The sequence below is a fragment of the Rhinopithecus bieti genome, unplaced genomic scaffold (genome assembly GCF_001698545.2).
Source record: "Rhinopithecus bieti isolate Rb0 unplaced genomic scaffold, ASM169854v2 scaffold_62324, whole genome shotgun sequence".
NCBI lineage: Eukaryota > Metazoa > Chordata > Mammalia > Primates > Cercopithecidae > Rhinopithecus > Rhinopithecus bieti.
The window spans coordinates 547,821-575,150 of NW_016823670.1; the positions used below are offsets into that span (position 1 = coordinate 547,821).

The window sequence follows — 27,330 nt, forward strand, 5'->3', positions numbered from 1 at the left end:
CTGCACAGCAAGTGAAACTGCCAACAGAGTAAACAGACAACCAACAGAATGGGAGAAAGTTTTTGAAAACTATGCATCTGACAAAAGTCTAATATCCATCATCTATAAGGAACTTAGACAAATTTATGAGAAAAAAAAAACCAGTTAAAAAGTGGGCAAAGCACATGAACAGACACTTTTCACTGTTTTTCATATGATTGATGCAGCCAACAATCATGTGAAAAAAAAGTTCAACATCACTGATAATTAGAGAAATGCAAATCAAAACTGCAATAAGATACCATCTCATACCAGTCAGAATGGCTATTATTAAAAAGTCAAAAAAATAGCAGATGCTGGTGAGGTTGTGGAGAAAAAGAAATGCTTATAGACTGTTGGTAGGAGTGTAAATTAACTCAACCGTTGTGAAAGACAATGTGGTGATTCCACAAAGACCTAGAGACAGAAATACCACTTAACCCAACAATCTCATTACTGGGTATACACCCAAAGGGAAATAAATCATTCTGTTATAAAGACACATGCACACATATGCTCACTGTAGCACTGTTCACAATAGCAAAGGCATGGAATCAACCTAAATGCCCATCAATGACAGACTGGATAAAGAAAATGTGGTACACATACACCATGGAATACTATGCAGCCATAAAAAGAGAATGAGATCATGCCCTTTGCAGGGACATGGATGAAGCTGAACGCCATGATTCTTAGCAAACTAATGCAGGAAGGGAAAGTCAAATACTGCATGTTCTCACTTATAAGTGGGAGCTAAATGATGGGAACACATGGACCCACAGAGGGGAACAACAAACAGTGGGACCTATCGGAGGGTGGAGGATGGAAGGAGGGAGAGCATCCGGAAAAATAACTAATGGGTAGTAGGCTTAATACTTGGGTGACGAAATAATCTGCACAACAAACCCCCATGACACACATTTACTTTTGTAAACAAACCTGCACATGTACCCCTGAACTTAAAAGACTTTTTTTAAAAAAGGAAACTATGGATATCATGAATGTGAAGGGAACCCCAAAATGTGTATCATACAGCAAGATGATTTTATGTCTTCATTTTGGGGAGCAGTCCCCCATTCTAACAGTCGGTGGAAGTACTGGGTTTCATGATAACAGCTCAAAGTGGAGAATAAAGGAGGGTATATTCTTCAGCACCCAATTTCAACAAAAGATCCTATCCCAAAAAACAGATGCTCCTCTGCCGCTACATTAAGGCTCCGATGAAGGCTAGACTGGGTAGTCTTTATGAAGAGAAGTGGAGGCTGAAGTTTTAAAAGAGTGCTGCGGAGACTAAAAGTGAAGTGATAGCCTGTTCCCTTTTGGGAATACATCTTGTGCAAATGTGCTGGTTACAGCCTTCCTGAGAACTATTCAGTTGTTGGATTGGCTCTGGTGCCACCTGAGGCGAGTGGCCAGGCAGGAGAGAAGGACTCATAGAGGGGTGGTGAGGATAAGGATCTACAAAGTTTCATCTAAATCTCTCAAGGTTAGATGGAAAGAAATTTTGAGATTTCTTATGATTTCCAATCAGGCCTCAAAAGATGACCAAGGAAGGGTCAGTCTTGCCAATCTAATAGATCGCTTGATGGAGCCACGTGCAGCCTGTTGGGGTGGAGGCAGGAAATAGCATCATCTCCATAGGCTCACCAACACCAGGGGACCACAATGGGGGGTGCCTGCTGCATGCCTGCAGCCCATGTGAGGTGTCACGCACATGGGGACCAAGACAGCCAGTGGCAGGGGCATCAGGACTGGACACTGCCTGTGTTGCAGAGCAGGCCAAGGGCACAAGTGGCCAGAGCCAATGTTGAGGTAGCCACCAAGCAGTCCCCAACTTCCAGGTGCCACCAGTCAGCCCATGCCCATCAAGCCCTCTCCCTGCTTCCCAGAAACCAATCCTGTGAAATCAGAAGATCCCAGAGGAGGGTAAGGAAAACCACTGAAGAAGGGAGACCTACCCTTAGACGGTAACTCTAACCTGGGTAGTGACTGAGATTGTCCTAATAAAAAACGGATCAACTAAAAGCTTAGTGAACGTAAGATGAAGTTTACCTGCCTGACAAAATTTAGTTTTTCTGTTGCATGTAGGCATGGGTTTGGGAGCCAAGAAAAGTACACACAAGCTTAAGAGTAAAGCAAACTTGATGTTTGCACATATGTGAATGGTGTCTAAACAAATCCACTAAAATCGTTAATATTTCATGATTTCAAAATTTATTTAAAACAAAACACAGAAAGCTAGGTACACAGCTGCCCCCCAAGAAAGCAAAAAATGCCTGACCTCTGTTTCTGTAAGTTTGACTTTTTTTGGATTTCACAAATAAGTGATATCATGCAGTATTGTCTTTCTGTGGCTAACTTATTTCACTTATTGTAATGGGCTGTAGGTTCATCCACGTTGTCACAAATGGCAGGATTTCCTTCCTGTTTATGGTTGAATAATATTCCATTGTGTTAGTATATAGACATACATACTGCATTTTCTTTATTTACCTGTCTACGGACACTTAAGTTATTTCCAGAGCTTGGCTATTCTGAATGATGCTGCAATGAACATAGAGGTACAGATATCTTTTCAAGATGCTTATTTTGCATCTTTTGGATATACACCCAAAAGTGGGATAGCATGCTGACTTATGTGGGTCAAAAGTGGGATTGGATATACACCCACCAAATCTCACATGCAAATCCCAAAAGTGGGATTGGATATACACCCGAAAGTGGGATTGCTGGCTTATGGGGGTCACCGTGTTAGCCAAAGATGATGGTCAAAGGGTAAAAATTTTCAGTTATAGCATGAACAAGATCTGAGGATCTAGTGTACAGCGTGTGTGGGAATAGATGTGTTAATAAATTTTATTCTAATAATCATTAAACAGTGTATAAATACATCTAAATCATCACATTGTACACCCTGAGTGGATACAATTTTTATTTGTCAATTAAATATTTTACGATAATTTTTTAAAAACGTCTGACTTCACTGAGCTGACAGTGACAGTCCACAGTGACACATCAGACTCTAGGTAAATACTTCTTTATGCATGGGATAAGTCAATCGTACACAGACTAATCACTATCAAGCAACTTTATGAATCCTACAGCTAATGCAAAGGCAATCTAAAAGCGAGCTCTAAACAAAGTTACTCACGTTCTTTTGAAGCATTTCTGACACAAATCTGAAATAAAGCAACAAATGGGTTAGGAAACTTGAGCATTTTCTTTTTTTCTTTTCTTTTTCTTTTTTTTTTTTCAGACAGAGTCTGGCTTTGTCGCCCAGGGTGGAGTGTAGTGGTGCGATCTTGGCTCACTTCAAGCTCTGCCTCCTGGGTTCACGCCATTCTCCTGCCTCAGCCTCCCGAGTAGCTGGGACTACAGGCGCCCGCCACCATGCCTGGCTAATTTTTTGTATTTTAGTAGAGATGGGGTTTCACCATGTTAGCCAGGATGGTCTCGATCTCCTGACCTTGTGATCCGCCTGCCTCGGCCTCCCAAAGTGCTGGGATTACAGGCGTGAGCCACCGCAACCGGCCATTTTCAAATAAACATCTTAAAAAGGTAAAAATATGATTCTTACATATCCTGATTTTCATGCAAACATTTCTAATGCTGCACATGTTCCACCACTACTAATTAAAGATTAACAAGTAGTAATTACTCTGCTTTTTTACTTGCAGCCAGAGATGGAGTGCAAAATCACAGGGAAATGTAATCTTATCATCTAGCATCAGTTGGGCTGTTCTCAAATATTCCCACAGCACTCAAGCTGTTCTACTAGCTCAAGCTCTGTTTGGAGAAATGTTGCAATATATTGTGCTCTGTGGATGTTAGAGTCATGAAGTCCTATGCACCTGGAGGCTTTCAGAAGCCATGAAGCTCTGTACTTCAAATTCTCCTAAAGTGGAAGCTACTTGTTCCCACAATATCACCATTTATTTCCAAGGGCAGAGTTATCTTGGGGATGAACATTGGAGTAATGCAGAAGGAATAGTCGAGAGGTGGTTATGAGGTGCGTGGGGAATAGGATGGTAGTGATCCCACCAGTTTATGCCTGCAGGGATGGTGGCAACTGTAAAGACATTGAAATGGCTCCTTCTGCCCTGGCTAGGTAGCTGCAGTTTTCTGCCTTCCGGCATTTCTTTGTTTCAGAACAAAATGAGAATTAAGGTTTACTATCACCACAAAAATGGATTAATATATGAGCTGGGCTAGGCCAATGCTAAAGGAAGGTGGGTACTTCCTCCTCTCTGTAAGCATATAAGCAGCCCCTCTGCCCCCTTTTCAGAGGACACTTTTAAGGGGAAAGAGGTCTGGGGAATAGAAAAAAGCTGAACTTCTAAAACTTGCATCAGAATACGTTTGGTCTTGGGAAAGATTTATATCTAAAGCATTTTCTTCTGTATCTCTGAGATGTTGAACAGAATAAAATTACATTTTGGCCAGGTGCAGTGGCTCACGCCTGTAACCTCAGCACTTTGGGAGGCTGAAGCAGGCGGCTCACTTGAGGTCAATAGTTCAAGGCCAGCCTGGCCAATGCAGCAAAACCTCATCTCTACTAAAAACATAAAAATTAGCCAGGCATGGTGGCAGGGGCCTGTAATCCCAGTTACTAGGGAGACTGAGGCATGATAATCATTTGAACCCAGGAGGGGAAGGCTGCCGTGAGCAGAGACTGCCACTACACTCCAGCCTGGGCGACAGGAGACTCCATCTCGGAAAAAAAAAAAAAGAATACGATACAATTTCTTGCCAAATCCTTAAGGTACTATAGAAAAGCCATTTTAAAATATAAGAAAAGTATTTATATGGTCAGTAGAATCTCCTAATGTTATATGAAAAAGAACATAATGAAAATTCATAATCTCAAGCCATAGTATGACCAATAACCAAAAGTAATTTAATGAGCAGGCCGTATGTACTTAAAAGCAAATCCAATCTACAGGAGAAACCCTGATCTATAATAAAGGGTAGGAGAGGGTAAATTATTTACTTCATTTTACAAGAGGATTTACCCTGCGACTCCTATAGCAAGTTCCTGGAGGCTTTAAATATAATTTGTTACACGAAAATAATACTGACATGCAAGCTGGACAAACCCATACACTGACCTTGGCAAATGGGAAGAATGCCTCAGTGCACTAATTCATCTTTCAACTTTAATTCGACGGAGTGTGTTAATACATCTTGAGCTTCTCAGGCCTTTTTGGTTTTGGCTTCAATGATGCGTGATTAAGGGAGAAAAGTGAGGGGAAGAATACTAGAAGCACCAAGAGAAGCTCTACTGTACCACAGGAGAAAATCACAGAGAGCTGGAGTCTCTGCAGATATGCTCACAGCTATTTATTCTGCACAAAATCTTCTTTTTAAAAAATCTAATCACTTTCTACTCAACTCTTCTCTAAAGTGGATGTGAACTAGAAAACACAAATGTACACGAACACAATCTCACCCACATACTGCCGTTGTTAAAAACTATTTCTATCGAAGTATAATTTATATACCATAAAATTCACCTGTTTTAAGTGCACAAATGCATGATGTTTAGTAGATTTATTGGGTTTTACAGCCACCATCATAATCAAGTTTTTGAACATTCTCATCACCCCAGTTAGATTCCTTGGGCTCATTTAGTTAATAGTTATTCCTACTTCCAGCCCCAGGCAATCGCTGGTGTTCTGTCTCTATGAATTTGCATTTTCTATGTACTTCATATAAATGGAATCATCTAATATGTGGCCTTTTGTGTTTGGTTTCTTTGTCTTAGCACAGTGTTTTTAAAAATCACCCATGTTGTAGTATGCATCAGTACTTTGTTCCTTTTTATGGCTGAATATTACTCCATTGTATACAACATTTTGTTTATCCATTCACCAGTTATAAACATTTTGGTTGTTGGCTGGGTGCGGTGGCTCACGCCTGTAATCCCAGCACTTTGGGAGACTGAGGTGGCAGATCACGAGGTCAGGAGACCAAGACCATCCTGGCTAACATGGTGAAAGCCCGTTTCTACTAAAAATACAAAAAAATTAGCTGGGCATGGTGGTGGGCGCCTGCAGTCCCAGCTACTTGGGAGGCTGAGGCAGGAGAATGGTGTGAACCTGGGAGGCGGAGCTTGCGTCACTGCACTCCAGCCTGGGCGACAGAGCGAGACTCCGTCTCAAAAAAAAAAAAAATTTGGTTGTTTCCACTATTTGGTGCAAGACTAGTTCCCATATGGCCTTGGTGACCCAGTTTTTCCCCTTTTCTTACTTGTAGTTATCAGAATAACTGTAGAATGTGCTGGAAATGCAACCACCCTGAGATATGGAGAAATTGGTCAGAACAGCCTGGGCTCTGTTCCCATTCCTCCTAGAACAGGATGTTTTGCAATGTTTCAGCTCAGTGAGTCCAGTTTCATCTGGGTATAAAACCACAGGTAGAGCATGCTCGGCAGGGTCCCTCAGCTATGATGTGATGTGGGGCATGCACATATGAGACTGCTGAGCAACTTCCCTGAGCCGTGGAGGATCAGTTCACCTAGGCTTCTATTGTCCCTTGCTACCTATCTGTGCATAATAAACTTGCTTCACGAGTGCAGCACATGAACATGGCACAAGTATACATATGTAACAAATCTGCACGTTCTGCACATGTACCCTAGAACTTAAAGTATAATAAAATAAAATAAAATAAAAAAATAAACTTGCTTCACTTAACTTGTTATATAAGTGTGCTACCTCACTGGACTCATGCAAGTGGTGTGCAGTATTGGTGAGGTGTTTGGAGTCCTCCCCTGGGACTAACACCTGTATTCAGTGAACCTGCTCCACATTTGTCTTCTATAAATAATGACACTACGAACATTTACCTGCAAGTCTTTATGTGGAAACATGTTTTCATTTCCCTTGCACATCTTTACCTTTTATGAGCCTATCTGCATATGGTACCCTGTTCTTTGAGGTGGAAATCTTCCCAAAGTAGGCTGTCCACGACCTCTGGGAATCCAGCTCAATGGCCAGCAGCAGCAGAGTGGGCCTTGTTCCCTCCCATGGTCTCTCTGTAGCCTGTGTCACCACAGAACATCCTCAGAGCCTTTATTACAGGCAGTAGAGTGAGGCCCTACTCCCTGTGAGCACAGATGTGGAACCAAAGCAGAAACAGGAACCACACCTTCCCCCCGTATGCCAGCGCTTCAGCTTGCAGAGATGTTCTTTCAGGTCACCTTTGTGGAGAGGGGATATTCTAGCTCCCTACATTAGCATATTATGGCCATTCCAGCATACATCCAGAACAACTTTCCTGTTCCCAAGGTAGGATGAAATAGTAGTGAAGGATGCATATACCACCTTGAGAAAACAATAAAAGATACACAATTATGGTAACTTTTGGTGGTTTCATTACAAAAAAAAAATTTTCTTTGTACCTTTTTGTGCTTCTCTAAGTTCTGTACCATGGAAACATATATTACTTTGGTATCTTTTTAAAAAATCCTTTTGTAGTGAAAGTCTCATTAACCTGTAAATATAACTCATTTTTCCTAACTTCTTATATAATATTTTATTTCATAAATAATTCTTCACTTCCATCATTTTTAAATTAACATATGCTATAGCAAGTATTCTTGCATACCCTCTATTTCTCTTTTATTCTCTTTATTTACATTGAATATGGGGTGAGATCTGTATCATGATAGAAAGAACTTTGAGCCGGGCGCGGTGGCTCACGCCTGTAATCCCATTACTTTGAGTGGCTGAGGTGGGTGGATCACCTAAGGTCAGGAGTTCGAGACCAGCCTGGCCAACCTGGTAAAACCCCGTCTCTACGAAAAATACAAAAATTAGTTGGGTGTGGTGGTGCACGCCTATAGTCCCAGCTACTCGGGAGGGTAAGGCAGGAGAATCTCTTGAACATCGGAGGCAGAGGTTTCAGTGAGCTGAGATCACGCCATTGCACTCCAGCCTGGGTGACAGAGTGAGACTCTGTCTCAAAAAAAGAAAAAAGAAAAAAAGGAACTTTGAATTTTGAGTCATAGGCCCTGGTTGTGAATTCTGGCTCCACTACTTAAAAGCTGTATGACCATGAGCAAGCCTCTTAGCCTATGTCAGACTCGGTTTCCTTATCATAAAAGACAGATGCTTCATGGAGATTTCTATGAGGATCAAGTGTGGCACTACAAAGGAAAGCTCTTTGTAAATCATTAATGATTATCAAGTGTTTGATCAAATTCACTGTAGACTACCTGACTCATTGCATTAAACAAAGCATTCTGAGTATGTGCACATCCCAAATGGGTGATAACAGTATCCTGTTTCCTTTTCCCATCTATAACTCCATCAGTGCAGTCCAAGAACTAACCTGTAAGACAAATCAAGACAAATGGGCTTTTTACCTCTCGGTTTCCTTGATCGATTCCTCAGTGGTCTCCTTGTATTCTGGAAAAGTGTCATTTAAATCCATGCAAACTTTGCCCACAAATGCCCGCTGTCCAAATTTATCTGTAAAGCATACACAAAAAGAATATGAAGGCATGTTTGTTTCTGAAACAGTACTCTTTCTAAGCTTTTAACAATCAGTTTTAAATCAAAATCATTATGGAAAACATAAATGAAAATGTAAAAGATCATCCACCATCACACCACTTACGAACAATAACCACCACAAACTCCCCACTATATTCAGTAAACAGTAAAAGTTTTTCTATTTATCACTTTAACCCACTACCTCCCCCATCCCCATTCTCAGGCTGTCAGGTGGGGTTTTTTTGTTTGTTTTGTTTGTTTGTTTGTTTGTTTTGTTTTTGAGACAGAGTCTCACTCACTCTGTCATCAGGCTGGAGTGCAGTGGCACAATCTCAGCTCACTGCAACCTCCAACTCCCTGGTTCAAGCGATTCTCCTGCCTCAGCCTCCTGAGTAGCTGAGATTACAGGCATGCACCATCACGCCCAGCTCATTTTTTTATTTTTAGTAGAGACAGGGTTTCACCATGTTGGCCAGGATGGTTCAATCTCCTGATCTCATGATCCACCCACCTCGGCCTCCCAAAGTGCTGGGATTACAGCAAGAAAGTTGAGACTACATGGGACAATGGTAATTGTTTTTACAGTGTCTCCATCTCTGTCATAAAGAGATTTTCAAAAACCTTTCTGCCTCTCTCCTTACCCTGTAATTCATTTTAATAACTGGCCATTAGATTAATCTTCCTTAAAATACCACTTTCATCACATCACTCACACCTAGACTCAGAACCTGTTTTGGGTCTTTGGTGTGTATTTGAGCTCTTCCACAATCTGAGCCCTCCCATCTGCCTACCTTCTTCTCCCACCACCTCCAGGTGATGAATCCACTCCTCCCATTAAACTACTGTGGTCCTTGCACCCACTATTGACACTCCTCTTCCCATACCTATGTCCACATCATTTCCCCTATCCGGAAGACAGTTTGTCCTCTCCTCAAATTGTCTTTACTTCAAAGCCCAGTTTAAAGGCCCCTTTCATAAAGTCTTCCTAGATGTCCTAGTTCTGGGTTTTCTTTGCCTTCTCTGAAAACTGTACTATCTATTTTCAGAGTCACCCATTAGGTCTTTTGCATTAGCAAACAGTGGCATCAGTGTATCAGCCAACAGTATTTACTGAGCATCTGCTATGTGCCAGGCACTGTGCTGGTTGCAAGTTTTGGACTCATCAACCTAAATCCAGAATCAGCTCTTCTTACTAGCTGTGCAACCCTGGGCATGTTACTGACCCTCTCTGAGCGTCAGTCTAACCATCTGTAACATGAAGATGTCAGTAACCACCTCAGAAGGCTGTTTGCTGCTGAACTAATCCTTACAGAGTGCTTTGCACAACACTAGACGTCTAGTAACAGCACCATAGAGGTTACTAAGGTTAGTAATCAATGTGTGTAGGTATTCTGTCTGGCTCCTCAAGGGCAGAGACTATTTTTTATCTCATTGTGTTCCCAGCATCTAGCACAGTGCCCTGACTCTAGTCAACAGCTCTACCAACAGCCACCATGTATCTGCTGATGTAAGAAACTATTACCACAGCTAGAATTAGTAAAGTTTCCCTAAAAAGCCCTAAATTAATACACAAAATTCAGACTCATATATGTCATTCTATAACCAAAAATTGTAAGTAAATAATCAGAGTACTTAGAAAACAGAAAACACTCTATGATACAGTTTTCTATTTTCTAAGTATTTCAGAAAATTTTCTAAGGGCCACAGTGACACACAGACACTTAATTACTTGCAAAAGAATGTAAATGCTCATGTTCTAGCAATTAAAAGGCAGATCTGCCCACAAGGACATGTAAGTTGTTTGCCACGATGGTCTGGCTGTCTTTGCTTGATGTGCCCATAAATCATGCTTTCACTTGCTCACCTGTAATTTCAGCAAGGAGCAGAGATGAGTCAGTGTGAAGTGTTCCAAAGTAACAAGCTGTGGTTGTTCCATTCTTTAGTGTTCTCCTCTAAAATAAATCACAAAACCATGAATCACGTGTGCTCAGAAAAGTCACATGATACATCCAGAGGAAAACAGAATTTTAGTTTTAATTTTAAAATGTTTTATTTGAAGGTATGCCATCTTGATGTAGAGTAGTTAGGTAAATGGCAAAAAGTATTTATATTTCAAAAGTTAGCTGGAAGAGAAGCTGATACTTCCGATATTTTCTGGATTCACACAGTTCTGTGCTTCAGAATTCATTAAAATGTCATACTAATGAATTCCTTCTTTCTTAGGATTAAGGATATCCACATTTTATTGCATCTGGGAGTACATAAATAAGATTTTTCTTCTACTACAGAATAAAAATATTCAGCCAGACTTTTAGCTCAACCTGCAAGGTTGATCACATATACCTCCTTTCCTTCGCAAATTACAACTAACATAACAGTAAAGGAGTACAAACGTTATTAACCCACAAGAAGAACATGAGAGGAGAGGCATGAGCAGAGAAAATATTTCATCATCTTCTCAGAAGACAAAAAACATGGACAAGAACGTGGAAGCAACTTGGAAAGAAGGAGAGAAGTGTGTGGGTTTTAGCAGGGGATTGGGTGGAAGTTTGTGTGGGTATGATTAAACAATGGTAGGAACCTTGTTGAAATCAGCCAACCACCCTTAACCTCTTCCTTGTAGGAGAGATTTACTCTTTATAGAACCTGGATAGTATTTAGAGGCTACAAGCCCCAAAAGAGAAGGTAAAGCAGAGGTTTAAGTGAAAATCTCGCCAACCTCAAGGGCACTCAGTCATTTTCCTCAGAATACCGCATGTACTACTCCCACAACTCCTGGCAGGGGACTAGAGGATTCTTTTCTAGAGAAAATGAATAGCTCTAAAAGAAAGATGTCTTCACAATGACATTTGGGACCCAAATTCACTGCCTTCACTACTCATCCTATAATGAAGTTACCATCAACAAGTGCTACCTCCACCCAGATATTCCAATCAGCACCTTACAGCATCACAGTATGAATGTATGTCCAGGGTTTGATAGGCATTGGAGGGAATCTATTATCAAAAAGATAAGGAGGGGGAGAAAGAATCTGGAAAAAATCTTAGAGGAAAAATAATCTATAAGGTCAGAAGAAAACTCAGTTAAAAGAAAACAACTATGACTCACATCCTCAAAGAAATAAAGGACACTATTGCACCCACAAAACAAGAACAGAATGCTATGAAAATCAGAGAGCAGGAGCTCTCCAAAAGTAAAAATATTATAAATGAAATGTGGAAGCCAGTGGGAGGGTTGTAGGATAAATTACAAGAGAATTGCTCAGGAAAAGGAAAAGATGAAAATCAAAGGTGAGAACATAAGAAAATTAGGCTCAATCTAGGCAGTCCGAAGTTTAGAATAAGAAATCTAATTTTTTAAAATAAATGGAAAGGACAAAATATGAAAATAATATTCATCTCCAAAATTAAAATCCTCATAGAATTGTCAGCACAGGGAATAAAAAGAGAACCCAAAGTAAGGCATATAATTGTGAGATATTAAGTCCGTAAGTATAGAAAAGATGTTAAAAACTCCAGAAAAAAAAAAAAAAAACTGGTCACAGATAAATGACAGACCTCACAATGACACTGGATTTCTCACTAACAATGCTGGAAGCAGAACAATGCCTTCATATTCAACTCATATATATCATTCTGTAACCAAAAATCCTAAGTAAATAATCAAAGTACTTAGAAAATAAAAAACACTCTATTATATAGTTTTCTATTTTCTAAGTACTTTAGAAAATTTTCTAAGGGCCACAGTGACACACAGACACTTAACTACTTGCAAAAAAATGCAATGCTCATGTTCTAGCCATTCAAAAGGAGGTCTTCCCACAAGTACATATAAGTTGTTGGTCACAACAGGAGTTATTTTTTAACATACAATTTTATATCCCAGTAAATTATCAATCAAGTGTGAAGGTAGCATAGAAATATGATTAAGTACCGAATGACTTGAAAATGTTGCTCTCCATGAACTCTTTCTTAGGAAGTTTTTAGAAACTGTCTTTTAGTAAAACATGAAAGTAATCCAAAGAAAAGTTAATTCCTGGATCCAGGGAGTGGGCATTAAACGCAGGAAAGAGGCAAAGAGAATACCAACATTACCATAGTGCCAGAGAGAATGCTGACCAGAAACAAAAGAATGGGAGGAGGTAAGAAGATCCTCAAGAAAGAAAATGGAACTGATATTGCCTGACCTGTCTGAGCACTTGGAAAAAGGACTAGTGAATTGAGTACTTTGGGGCATATCTTTAGCAGAAGCTTTTAAAGTGCAGAGGAAAACCCTCCAGATGGTGGCTCTTGCTGATGTTTTGCCTGTGATTAGCTATGTGACCTTGAGAAAGTTGCTTACATTCCGTGTTTCCTCCTTTGTGAAAAAAGAGAGTTTTCTTGACTAATACAGACATCAGAAGCTCAAGTGTCTGTAGGATTGAAATAGTTTGGAGTTAGGATAATAGAAAGGAACATGCCGTTCCTTGGACAGTAGCCTCTAACAAGATTCAGTGTGTTGCATTTTGTTGTTGTTGTTGTTATTTTAGGTTTTGTTTTTTGAGACAGGGTCTTGCTCTGGAGTGCAGTGGTGCCGTCACACATCACAGCTCACCGTAACCTTGAATTCTTGGGCTCGAGAGAGCCTTCCACCTCAGCCTCCCAAGTAGCTGGGACTACAGATGCATGCCACCATGCCTAGCTATTTTTTTTAAAGACAAGCCCTTGCTATGTTACCCAGGCTGGTCTTGAATTCATGACCCCAAGTGATCCTCCTGCCCTCAGACTCCCAAAGTTGTTGGAATTACAGGCATGAGCCACCGCACCTGGCCCAGTCAATTGTTTTAAAAAAGCAAACGAGAACTCAGCAACATTGGTTAGTCCCAAAAGTCAAAAGAATTTGGAAACCTGTCAATTTTTCCAAATATTAAGACAATTTTCATGTGAAACAAAAAGATCTGGCTACCAGTAGAGGATGTTTAGAACTTGTCAGTTACAGACAAGGATGAACTCTCCATCACAAATCCAGGTGAAAAGCCAATACCATGACAAAGGTATCAAATTTAATCTCCAGCAACTAGAAAAGTGTGTTGGTTCTAGGAGGTGCTTAGTAAATATCTACTGAATGAACACCTGAGGAAGCAGAATTACTAAAACAACAAGAGACATAAAATGAACGAAAAATAGCATACTTCGATGAATAGGACAGGATGTCGTATCCTTGAAAGAGGAACAGGTTATTATAAATAGTAAGATTGAATTAATGATTTACAAAATTGGCCCATACCATTTCCTAAGAATGTAGTATGAAAGAAAAGTTTAGAGACATGAAAATAGAACAGAAGTCTCAACATTTTTCTAATAATAATTATCAAAAGAAAGAATATATTGAAGAGAGGAATATACTCAGAAAGCGAGAGACAGAAGGAAAAATAACAGAATTCCTAGAAACAGAAGGAAGGCAGGCGTTCTCTTATTGAAAGAACTATGTATTAAAGAGAATGAACTGAAGAATTAAACTGAGAATGAATTGAGATGATCAACAATTATAATTTCAAAATATCAGGAATGATGTCAGCACATTGGATGCTGATAAATAATTTCAAATAGAACTCTCTCTACAGCTAAGGCATTGTTCAAGAGTCAAAAAAAAAAAGTAAAGCCATTTTTGATAATTCTAGGTTTTAGAATATTTATCACCCACCTGATTGGAAAGAATTGTCAGAGGATATATCCCAACAAAAATGAATGAAGACAGGGATCCAAGTTGCAAAATAAAAAGCAAAGTTCATTGTTAAATTATAATTATAATTATTATTGAGACAGAGTCTTGCTCTGTTACCCAGGCTGGAGTGCAATGGCGCACCTTGGCTCACTGCAACCTCCACCTCCTGCGTTCAAGCGATTCTCCTGCCTCAGCCTCCTGAGTAACTGGGATTACAGGCACCCACCATCATACCTGGCTAATTTTTGTATTTTTAGTAGAGGCGGGGTTTCACCATGTTGGCTAGGCTGGTCTTGAACTCCTGACCTCAGGTAATATCCGCCCGCCTAGGCCTCCCAAAGTGCTGGGATTACAGGCATGAGCCACTGTGCCCAGCCCTCATTGTTAAATTAAGTGCAGATGTTAATAAATAAAAAACTGGAATTAAATTGAGATAATTTTTTAAAATTAAACTTAAAAGTTAAATATTTCTTAAATACAGTATACATGACAAAAAATGGAACTAAAATCTCAGATGATATACCATAGGACATGGCAAAAAGGGTAGGGATGAAGAAGGGAACAGAATGAAAATGCTCTTGGCCGGGCACAGTAGCTCAAGCCTGTAATCCCAGCACTTTGGGAGGCCGAGACGGGCGGATCACGAGGTCAGGAGATCAAGACCATCCTGGCTAACACGGTGAAACCCGTCTCTACTAAAAAATACAAAAAACTAGCTGGGCGAGGTGGCATGCGCCTGTAGTCCCAGCTACTCGGGAGGCTGAGCCAGGAGAATGGCTTAAAAACCCAGGAGGCGGAGCTTGCAGTGAGCCAAGATCCGGCCACTGCACTCCAGCCCGGGTGACAGAGCGAGACTCTGTCTCAAAAAAAAAAAAACAGAAAGAAAGAAAATGCTCTTGTCTCACCATTATGGGAGAATATGGAGCAAAATAATAGAACTGCTCAAGACTTTTAACAGCTTCATCTCATAAAGATAGAAAAAAATGTCAAATCAACAGAGAAAACACAGTCTTCTTTTAAAAAATTGCAGAATAATCATAAAATTAACCTTTTATTGGGTCATAAATCTCAGCTATCCCCAAGAAAATGACACATTACATTTACTAACCAAACTAAAATAAAACTCAAAATTAAAACAGGCATGTAATTTAAATTTTTCCAAATTTTCAAAATTTTAAGCACTTTTCTACAGTCTTAAAGATGAAATCAAAATGGAAAGCAGGGGCTATATAGAAGCACTCCACAAACACTGACAGTAAACCCCTTCCCTCAGTGTCGGGCCTAAACCAGGAGGTATGTGGCTTATGTGGGGAGAAGCTTTTAATGAATGAGAAATTGCAGCTTCAAATTGGACTGTGTTAAAGTAAACTAAATTTGGCCTGAGCATGCTTCTCAACTTTGAGTTCATAAGGAACTGCAACCTAACTTAGTATATCAACTCACTGAAAGCCTAATTAGTAATATGCTTTTGTAACAAATAGCTGAGTCTCAGCCAATCATAGCAGCTGAGCTCTAGCCAGTCACAGGTGCCAAGTGATCAGAACAAGTTTGAATAAGGCAAACCCAGAGCTGTAACAATCAAGCTGTTGCTGTACCTCACTTGCATTTTCTGTCTTAAATGCTGCCTGCCCACATTGCTGGGCAGAGTTCTCCGAACCTTTCCTGGTTCTGAGAGCTGCCTGAATCTGGAATTGTTCTTTGCTGAATTTACTCTGTTAAATTTAATTTGTGTGAAGTTTTTCTTTCAACAACTAGAATGAACTGAAAACACTAGAAAGTTCAGGAACTGCCCTAATTACAGTAAAGGGACCGGACAGGGAGACCCCTGAGAAAGGGAAGAAGGAAGGGAGGAAGGAAACCCAAAGCTACTCCTGTTTATTCCCACTGAGCTCAGCCCATTGAGTAGGCTACGTGGCTAGTTAACACATCTCAACACCCTTAAACAGATGTCAGCCATACCCTCAGTGCCTCCAGCTTAAAAGTTTGTGGGCCCACACTCATTCATTCTCAGACACATAAGAAACATAGGAGATGTGCTCTCCAATTTATTATTTATTTATTTATTTGAGACAGAGTCTTGCTCTGTCACCCAGGCTGGAGTGCAGTGGCCTGATCTTGGCTCATTGCAACCTCCTCCTCCTGGGTTCAAGCGATTCTCATGCCTCAGCCTCCTGAGTAGCTGAGCTTACAGGTGCATGCCACCATGCCCAGCTAATTTTTGAATTTTTAGTAGAGACAGGGTTTCGCCATGTTGGCCAGGCTGGTCTTGAACTCCTGACCTCAGGTGATCTGCCCACTTTGGTCTCCCAAAGTGCCAGGATTACAGGCCTGACATCAAATACTTAAACCACCACCACACTCGGCCTGACATCAAATACTTGAACAAATCTCTGATGTCAGAAATAATTTATATGGAATATTGCCCGAAAAATATATAGTCCTTGATACTCTATCTCTCTAAACATAACAGAATGATCTATCTGGACTTTTTGGTAGTATAGCATCTTTACAATATATATTTTGACAGCATAGTGTCCATCCATACTAAGGAGTACTGATTAATTTTCTTGAGTTTCAGTATGAAGCATAGATATGCTTTACCTTAACAAATGTGTTTTTAATCATAAAAGCAATGTAAATTTCATAACTGATTTCCCTCTTTGGGTCAGGTTCTAGAAATGTAAAGCCAAATTCATGACAAACTAACAAATGCATAGACCCCCACAGTAGACACTGATTTCTTGGTTTTATTTTACTTTTCCCTCCCCCTTGTTTTCTTTGCCTTTATTTCATGACTCATTTTCTTTTGTTGTATATTACGTAATTTTCAGCTATCTCACATTCTTTTAGAACAATGTGAGGTATAAATAAATTTTGAGAATAAAGATTTGGTGTGGTTAACATCCTTCATTAACACAATGCGCCAGCTACTTTATACACAGCTTTAGTCCTTCTCAGCTTTTCTAGTGTCACGTGGTGCATGCTAAATGTGTAAGATCCACAATTGCACTGAATTTATAATTATGTGAGGCAAGCGTATAAATGTTAGCAACTGCTCGGCCAGGCGCGGTGGTGGCTCACGCCTGTAATCCCAATACTTTGGGAGGCTGAGGCCGGTGGATCTTGAGGTCAAGAGTTCAAGACCAGCCTGACCTATACGGTGAAACCCCGTCTCTACTAAAAATACAAAAATTAGCCAGGCATGGTGGCAGGTGCCTGTAATCTCAGCTACTCGGGAGACTGAGGCAGGAGGATTGCTTGAACCTGGGCGGCAGAGGTTGCAGTGAGCCGAGATCATACCACTGCATTCCAGCCTGGGTGACAGAGTGAGACTCTGTCTTTAAAAAAAAAAAAAATGTTAGCACTTGCTTTTACTCTTTAAGGCTGGAATGATGCAAGACCAAAAACCTGGCAAGGTGGTTAGGTCAGTAGATGTGGAAGGCTTATAATACTGCCACCACCACATGTAGTGAACACCTTAGGAGGAATCAATGGGTCCGACAAAAATCCATGAGTGTTCAGACCAAGTGCGCTGAACACCCGAGATGTAATGGTCAGATGAGGCGGCGTTTCCGCTTTAGCTCCTTTACTGCAGAAACTGTTTCTGATTCCTGAGTGGATTCTCGTTCTGGGCATAGGATTGGAGTACAAAGAAAAGAACTGATTTTCCTGAAAGAGGAGAAGGAAGGACACTTTCAGAGCCTTCAACATATGGCTGGCACACACTGCTGCCACTGTTCAATGACTGTACTAGCCCTAGAGTTCCCTCTAGTGGTGTCAGTGCTCAAGTCACATTACCAAGGGCCTCCTTGCAAAGCTCCCAGAGTAAAACAATATCCCTTCTAACAGTAATTTAAATTTTTAATTTTAAATTTCCTTGGCTATTTTTAAAGCAAACAAATAGAGCTCTTACCATGTGCCAGGCACTATTCTAAGAATTTTACAAATATTAACTTGCTTAATTATCATGAGAATCCTGTGAAATAGGTACTATCATGATCTCGATTTTTTACAGATGGGAAAAGTGAGTCACGTTAACTCTGCAAAGGTCACATAATGAATCCATATGGTCCTGAAAACAAGATTATGGATTGGCAGGAGCAGGGGAAACACACATATTCAGTAAACCCAAATTTAGTAAAGTAAGACACAGGAAGTAAAAGAGTAACGTAAACCCACCAGATTGGGGTTTTGGAAACTTGGATTCAAATTCTCTCTTTGCCACTGACTAGCTGTGTACGTGAGGTAGTGACAAACTCACTGGACTGTTAAAAAAAAAAACTTAAAAATTCTCTGTGGCCCATCTTAGGCTTAACTGCCTAGGCTTCATAATTTAAATCTATCCTAGGAAACTGATACTCCTATAGATGACCCAACAGAATACTGTACTCACACACAAGATACTTACGACCACTCTGGTGTATACTTCTTCCGCAAAGTCAATGTTCTGGAATCTGTGTTCTGCAGGAAATGTGTACTTGGTCAGCCACTCCAGGAGTGGCAGGTCTACGTTACTTCCAGAAAAGGAATACTGAGAGGCATGGATGTGTGTATCAACCAGCCCAGGCATGAAGAACTCACTGGAAATTAAGATGAGAAGAAAAGTGTTTAATAATATCTTTAGTCATTTTCCGTATTTTTTAAATCACATTTTTTCCCAAGCATGATTTCACTGTTCACCCCACACAGGTTTATAAGTGATGCAATCAGACAACTGTAAATTCTCCAATTATTTAGAGGTCAGGACATAAAAATGAAGCTCTGCTAGGAGAGATATAGCTCCTAGGTTGGAATAGCTGGTGGGGGGTTAACCAGTGATGATGGAGGAAGGGAAAAACACAGCATTGAGAAGAGGCAAAGCAGTGGTGGCACAAGAAAGGAGGGGAGCCCTGATTTAATCCTGAGACTTCATTCTCACAACGGGTGGCTGTAGGTCAGAGAGCAAGAATGGAAGAGGAGGTCTTTAAAACTTCTATAGCCATGCTGAGGAATATGCACACGAGTCACTAAGGGGGACTAAAGGTGAGAAACAGACCGGCTGCAATTTTAGACTCAGCAGTCATCTTGATCTTGTCTGACCACAAGAAACCTAGTCTTTTCCCAGGTGTTACAGAAACTGAGTTCCGAAATAGAAGCAGCAAGAGCAAGCTGGTTAGGGACAGGCGATCTCAGGAGATGGACCACAAACGGGCAGTGGTGTAAGTGGTGAAGTGAAGAGGGAGTTATGATGCTGTGGCAACCATGCTCAGGAGGCTTGTGATCACTAATGCTGCCACCATGATCCACCAATTCATATTCATATTTCTATTAATTCTTAAAATTAGAAAGTCCTGGAAAGTGTTCAGAAGCAGTACCCACAGAATCGAGGCAGTATGGTGCTGACAGACACTTAATGTTTTTCTAAAGAGCTAATGCAGTTCACCACAGTCTCTATTAAGTATCCAACCTCATCCAAACAGATATTTGCCAAAAGATGGGACCCTCTACTGCCACCATTATCCTAGGTAAATATTCAATCACATAAGCAACTTGAACTTGAAACCTGACATCACAAAGAATTCCTCATGCTATCAAATCAAATGTATACATACCACCTAACTGTAAGCCTAATAAAGCCATGAGTAACTCTAAATGCTTTATTTTAAAATAAGAGCAAGGAATGGCAGACTCAGTGGTCATCTTGATCTTGTCTGACTACAAGAAAGCCTCTACACCACATGGAAAAGACTAGCTTTTTTGTAGTCAGTTATTATAATAATGATGGTGATGGCAGCTAATGTTTCCTGAATATGTACATTCACTAGGCACTGGCACAGCGTTCTACATATATCATCTCATCTGTGGGCAGCAGTTAAGTGTATACATTCTGGTTTTGGCCTGCTTAGATCTGAAATCAGGTTTGACCATAAATCAGCAGTTAGATATTTGACATATTTTTTAAAAAAAATTTGTGTGACTCAGTTTCCCCTTATGTAAAATGGAGATAGTAGTAGCATCATAGAGCTGTTGTGAGGATGTATTTAGTGTGTGTAAGAAGAATGCCTAGATAATGGAAAGCATCAATAAATGTTATGGATGATGATGATGATGATGTAATGTTCACAAGAAACTTACGAAGTATGAGAGTACTGTTACCCTCCTTTACATAAGGGTAAGCTAAAGCTCAGGAAATTTATGTAGCTTGAAAAAAGGTAACTGTTAACTAGTCAGCTTTGGAGCTGAGATTTAAATCCAGGCAGTTTGTTGGTTCAGTACTCTTGGTCACTACGTTCCACGTGATGGAATTGTTAATTCACTAACTATGGAAATAAAGAACTTTTAAGGACATCAACAAGTCAGCATGAAGTGGGCCTATAATGTGGGAAGCACTCCGGAAGGGAAGGTGGAGTATGGATTTCTCTCAGATATCAGTCAATGACCTCTCCACAATGTCAGTCCTTTGGGTCTTTGCTTTCTCTCCCATCATAAAATAGAATAGCAGTGTAACTTCCTCATGCAGTTAAATCGTGTAACCAAATAATATTTCCCAAATGTCTACTATGTTTAGGAAACTCTGCCAAGCCCTATGGAGAGTCCAGAGAAAAATAAGGCATATTGTCCTCAAAGACTTTATAATCTAGTTGAGGAGATTACGGGGTGAATGAAGGGAGAGAGAGAGGAGGAGGAAACAGGAGGAGAAAGAAAAAGGAGAGGAGGAGGAGAAGAGGAAAAGGAAGAGAAAGGAGGAGAAGGAGAAGAAAAGGAGGAGGAGGAAGAGGAGGAGGGAAGAAGAAGAGGAAGAAGAAAAGCAAGAAAAGGAAGAAGAAGGAGAAGGAGAAGGGAGAAGAGGAAGAAGAAAAGAAGGAGGTGGAGGCTGGGCGCGGTGGCTCACGCCTGTAATCCCAGCACTTTGGGAGGCTGAGGCGGGCAAATCACGACGTCAGGAGATCGAGACCATCCTGGCTAACACGCTGAAACCCTGTCTCTACTAAACACACACACACACACACACACACACAAAATTAGCTAAGCATAGTGGCAGGCGACTGTAGTCCCAGCTACTCAGGAGGCTGAGGCAGGAGAACCGTGTGAACCTGAAAGGTGGAGCTTTCACTGAGCCAAGATCGCGCCGCTGCACTCCAGCCTGGGTGAGGGAACGAGACTCCATCTCAAAAAAAAAAAAAAAAAAGGAGGAGGAGGAAGAACGGAAAAGGAGAAAAAGGAGAAAATAGAAAGAGGTAGATCTGTCTCAGACATAAAAAGTCTTAGTGAGCAATTTCACTTCTATTTACCCAAACGCAATAAAACATAGGTTTAAGAAAAGAATTGTACGAGAATGTTCATAGAAATTGTATGCATACTAGCCCCAAACTGGAAGCAATGTAAATATCTACCACCAGAAAATATGGATAAACAAACTGTGGTTCAATGTAATACTATGCAGCAATAGAAGTGAATGAACTGATAGATACAACAATATGAATATGTCAAAAACGTTAGGTTGAATGGAAGAATTCAAACACAAAAGAGTACATATTGAGTTATTCCATGTATATGATGTTCAAAAATAGTCAAAAGTAATCTGTGTGAGAGAAGACAAACAATGTCTGTCTATCGGGGCAGTAGAGACTGGAAGGGGCTCAAGGGAACCTTCTAGGATAAGAACGTTTTACATCTTGACTGGTGCACTGGTTATGTAGGTATATACATATTTGCCAAAACTTATCAAATTATGTATCTGAGCTCTCTGTATTTTGCTGTATAAAATTTTCCTAAAACAAGAAAAAAAGTTTTTTTAAAGGGTTTTGAATACTCAATTTAGTGAATTAACATACATGTGTTATTGGGGAGCTAAGACAAAGGGAATCATGAGAATATGTGTTGTGGTTTTTTCCTTTGGCAGACTGTGACATATTGAGCTTAGGGTTTAGGATGATGAATCTAGGGGTGTGGCCACGTGTTGAGTGACTCCCGAGTCTCCCAGTGGGGATACTTTTAAATAAAAACCATGGTGGTGGATACAGAAAGGAAAAGGATGAATGTGGGAAAAAAAAAAAAAAAAAAACTTCATGTTTTATTAGCTCTAGGAAACAAAGGAGAGAAGTAAGTCAAAGTGAGTAAGTTTTTTGTTTGTTTGTTTGAGATGAAGTTTCACTCTTGTTGCCCAGGCTGGAGTGCAATGGCACGATCTTGGGTCACTGCAACCTCTGCCTTCCAGGTTCAAGCAATTCTCCTGCCTCAGCCTCCCGAGTAGCTGGGATTACAGGCACCCACCACCACACCCAGCTAATTTTTTGTATTTTTAGTAGAGACAGGGTTTCACCATGTTGTCCAGGCTGGTCTCGAACTCCTGAGCTCAGGTGATCCACCTGCCTCGGTCTCCCAAAGTGCTGGGATTACAGGCGTGAGTCACCTCACATGGCTACAAGTAAGTTTTTGAGTATGTGAGCATGAACATATGACATAAAGAATAGAGAATCTAGAAGGAAATTGTTTTTTATGGCAAGAGGGTTATGATGCCATATTAAACCTAGTGTCAAAGTGTGACTGCCAACTGTCCAAGAAGTAATTGGGGATGTGGGATAAGAGGTCACATAAGAGTTAAAGAAAGGATTCCGGGCCGGGCGCGGTGGCTCACGCCTGTAATCCCAGCACTTTGGGAGGCCGAGGCCGGTGGATCACGAGGTCAGGAGATCAAGACCATCCTGGCTAACACGGTGAAACCCCGTCTCTACTGAAAATACAAAAATTTAGCCAGGCATGGTGGCGGGCGTCTGTAGTCCCCGCTACTTGGGAGGCTGAAGCAGGAGAATGGGTGAACCCAGGAGGCGGAGCTTGCAGTGAGCGGAGATCGCGCCACTGCACTCCAGCCTGGGCGACAGAGCAAGACTCCGTCTCAAAAAAAAAAAAAAGAGAAACGATTCAGATTTGAGGGTCTTCTCTATATAAGTAACTCTAGAAGTTGGTGATGCCAGAGATCTCTGTGGAAGGAAAAAACAAACCAACATCTTAAGCAGCACGTTCGACTTCAGGAGTAAGACTGAGAAAGAGAAGATCAGGATCAATCTTGGCAGAGTTACTATGAGGAGGATAGAGGGAACCCAGGATGGAGAGGTGTCAGGGACAGTAACGAAGAGACATTCAAGAAGGAGCAGGGTAGTGACTAGTGCCAAAACTGTCAAAATGCGTGACCTCAGGAATAATCCTGAGACCCCAGTGCAATCAACAGGGGAGACACCCAGTTTCAGAAAGATTTAGTTCTTCATTTAAAAAGTACTCACTTGGTCTCTAGAATGTTTTGATTACTGCACTAAGTGCTAAAAGAGAATGTTTGAAAAAGTCCTGTGCAGATGGAGAGTTCCCTTTTAAAATATTTGATAGTGAAAGTTAGGATGCAGAAGAGTTCAAGTCACTCTATGTTTTTCATGTAGGGGAAATGAGCATGTTCTTCCTAGCTGAGATGAGAGAGTTAAAGATGATTCAGAGTACAAAGTCTTCAGAGGAAACAGAAGCGCAAGGATTTATTGCATCTGAAGTGTGATTTTTTTTTTTTTCACCCAGAAAAGTTACAATCCTTTTAAGGAAATAGTAAGCATTGTGAAATGATTATCAATAAAAAGATTCTGATAATCAAGGTTACAGTCCAGGATTTATTACAGATATATCTGTACACACAGAAGCATGGAATGTGAGAGTGCACATGACATTAGAGGTCAGCGAGTTCACCTACTCATTTTACAGAGAGAAGAAAAGGAAGGTCTGGGATTGCAAGTTTATTTTCGACTTGCAATTTGTTGGTGGCTCAGCCAGGATTCAAACTCGGTTCTCCACTCACAACATCACTTATGGCTAAATTGTAGCTACTAACAGCCCAGCTGCAGGCAAAGCAGAGAAGAGATCCGAAGGCTGCAGCAGAAGGTAAAAAAGCTCTCCTTTCTCCCTTCTTTTCAGCTTTCCTCTTCTCACTTTATTTAATCAGCATCATAATTTCCTCAGAGAATCTCAACTTCCCCCAGGTATTCCAAATCTGCAGTGTTGGCCAAGGCACATCATAACCTGAGCAAAAAAAATTATATATAGATATATCCCCCATATATGCTTATCAGAACATCCACCCATCTTTTCACCAAATGGAAAACATTAATAAAGTTTTATCATCAAAAAACAATACAGGTATGTATCAATACATGTGTATATTACCCAAACCATCATCACCCTCATCAACCTGCCCTACCAGTAATGCAATGGCCCTGTGGGTCTGGGAATCCAGGTTATTTGAAAGTGACTGTTCCATTGCACACAAAAAAAATGCATGGCTGAACAACAAACAACATCCTGTCTTTATTTAAAATGTTGGTGTTTTGTTCATCATGAGTTTTGCATTGATTTTTTTTTTTTTTTTTTTTTCTTTTTTTTTTTTTTTTGAGGTGGATCTCACTCTCTGATGAGTGTGGGGGCAATCTCGCTCACTGCAACGCATTCGCCTCCCAGGTTCAAGCAGTTCTCCCTGCTCACCCCAGTAGCTGGGATTACAGGCACCTGGCCTAATTTTTTTTTTTTTTTTTTTGAGACAGAGAGTCTCACTCTGTAGCCCAGGCTGGAGTGCAGTGGCACTACCTCTGCTCACCACAAGCTCCGCCTCCAGGGTTCACACCATTCTCCTGCCTCAGCCTCCCGAGTAGCTGAGACTACAGGCGCCCGCCACCACGCCCAGCTAATGTTTTGTATTTTTAGTAGAAACGGGGTTTTGCCGTGTTAGCCAGGACAGTCTCGATCTCCTGACCTCGTGATGCGCGCCCACCCAGGCCTCCCAAAGTGCTGGGATTACAGGCATGAGCCACTGCACCCGGCCCACACCTGGCTAATTTTTGTATTTTTAGTAGAGACGGGGTTTCACCATGTTTGCCAGGCTGGTCTTGAACTACTGGCCTCAAGTGATCTGCCCGCCTCGGCCTCCCAAAGTGCTGGGATTACAGGCGTGAGCCACTGCGCCCGGCCATGGATTCATTTTTTTATTTTAAAATATTGCCTGAAAAGTATTGATCTTGGTTACTGAATTTTTGCCCCTCCCCCACTGCTTTTAAATTTTGTGCCTGAGGTGAATGCCTCACTCCCCTCACCCTAATCCTGGCCCTGCAAACCTGTCCACGGTCCATGGCCACCATCTGATTCGCTCCTACCACAGCACTGCCCATGGTACTCCAGCTGTGATTTTCATTTTTTAAAAATCCACACGGTACTGAGATAGACTTGTAGATACACTGTGTATTGGGCCAAGTCTATTAAAAATTGTCTGAGACATCCCTTTATGGTATTTTAATCATGACTTAAATTCAACTGCACATAACTTGTGTGCTTGATATAAGAATCTCTTTGCATTTTAAATATAATTTTTCTTCAAAGACTTCAGTCTTCTACTAAAATTTAAATTATTTCTTACCTTACTACTTGTTTGTGTGCAGTGCTTACATACGGCCCCCAGAATCTGCGTTTCTGATGGATTTAATTTCAAAAGCAACCTCATAAAGAGGAAGAAAAGGATGTGAAGACCCACAGTTACGTTTACCCTCCTCCTCATCCTACAACCACTTCCACCATTCTCTCATCCCATCTCAGCCTCCACTTCAACTACTTCCAAGCCTTCTTCTAATCCTCCAACACAAAGACACACAAGGAGGAGACTATCAATGTCAGTTGTCCCTCATCATAGATTCTTACGTGAAAATCTGGGAAGAGGAAGTAGATGGTAACAGCAGAAGCTACTATATTCATTACCATGCCCACCACCCACACACTTCCAACTCCATAGAGAGGCAGCAGGGAGAGGGAAGGAGGCAAGGGATGTGAGTAGAACTGCAGGTGGAGTGAAACTTTATAAATAGTTACTCTGTCTCTCTGGACTATGACCAGAGATGAGCTTCATAGTCTAGATGAGCTCAAAGAGGGAAAGTGGCTTACCTCACATTTAACATCTGCAAAACTAGTCTGTGGATTCAAACCAGGTATTTTCATTCCTAGTTCAATGTTTCTCTATTATGTGAAACAATGCTCCTCTATATTATGTGAAAGTCAATTTCCAAGTTATCAGTGTTTTCAGAATATAAATGGTACCACTTTTATTGGCCTTGGAACTTATTTGGCCTGAAACAAGATAAAATATTTTAGCTTTAAAAACATCTTCCCATTCATGTCCTTTGCAGGGACATGGATGATGCTGGAAGCCATGACTCTCAGCAAACTAACACAGGAACAGAAAACCAAACACTGCATGTTCTCATTCATAAGTGGGAGCTGAACAATAAGAACAAATGGACACAGGGAGGGGAACATCACACACCGGGGCCTGTTGGGGGGTGGGGGGCAAGGGGAGAGAGAGCATTAGGACAAATATCTAATGCATGTGGGGCTTAAACCTAGATGAAGGGTTGATAGGTGCAGCAAATCACCATGGCACATGTATACCTATGTAACAAACCTGCACATTCTGCACATGTATCCAGAACTTAAAGTAAAATAAATATCAAATAAAATAAAATAAAAGTTATAATCAAAAAAAGGTTTCCCATTTCCATAAAACATATCAAGCAGGCTATGAGGAAACTGAGTTTTTTTTGTTTTTTTGTTTTTTTTTGACAGAGTCTTGTTCTTTCACCCAGGCTAGAGTGAAGTGGAGTGATCTTGGCACACTGCAACCTCTGCCCCCTGGCTTCAAGAGATTCTCCTGCCTCAGCCACCCGAGTAGCTGGGATTACAGGTGCCACATGTGCCACCAGCCTAATTTTTGTATTTTTAGTAGAGACGGGGTTTCACCATGTTGGCCAGGCTGGTCTTGAACTCCTGATCTCAGGTGATCCACCCGCCTCGGCCTCCCAAAGTGCTAGGATCATACGTGTGAGCCACCATGCCTGGCCCAATAATTTCTTTAAAAACTGTATAACATATATTAAATATATGTTATATATAAAATACATGTTATATATAAAATATAACAAACATTAAAAACTACTAAAAGTAGTTGAAATATAATATCACAGCTCAAGTGGGCTTCTGAACTTCCCCAACCAATTGATTCTCAAATTTTCTTTTCTCGCTACTTCTTCTGTTTTTTTTTTTTTTTTTTTTTTTTTTTTTT

The 27,330-nt window shown here is 40.8% G+C and overlaps 1 protein-coding gene across 1 annotated transcript in view; it reads right to left on the minus strand.

Annotated features, from left to right (window-relative positions):
• GDA (guanine deaminase) overlaps window positions 1-27,330 on the minus strand; it is a 55,787-nt gene that overhangs the window by 26,105 nt on the left and 2,352 nt on the right. Inside the window, 4 exon segments of the mRNA XM_017861706.1 lie at window positions 3,170-3,197; window positions 8,387-8,492; window positions 10,381-10,468; window positions 18,628-18,799. Of these exon segments, the coding sequence (XP_017717195.1) occupies window positions 3,170-3,197; window positions 8,387-8,492; window positions 10,381-10,468; window positions 18,628-18,789 (384 nt within the window). The 5' untranslated portion in view covers window positions 18,790-18,799.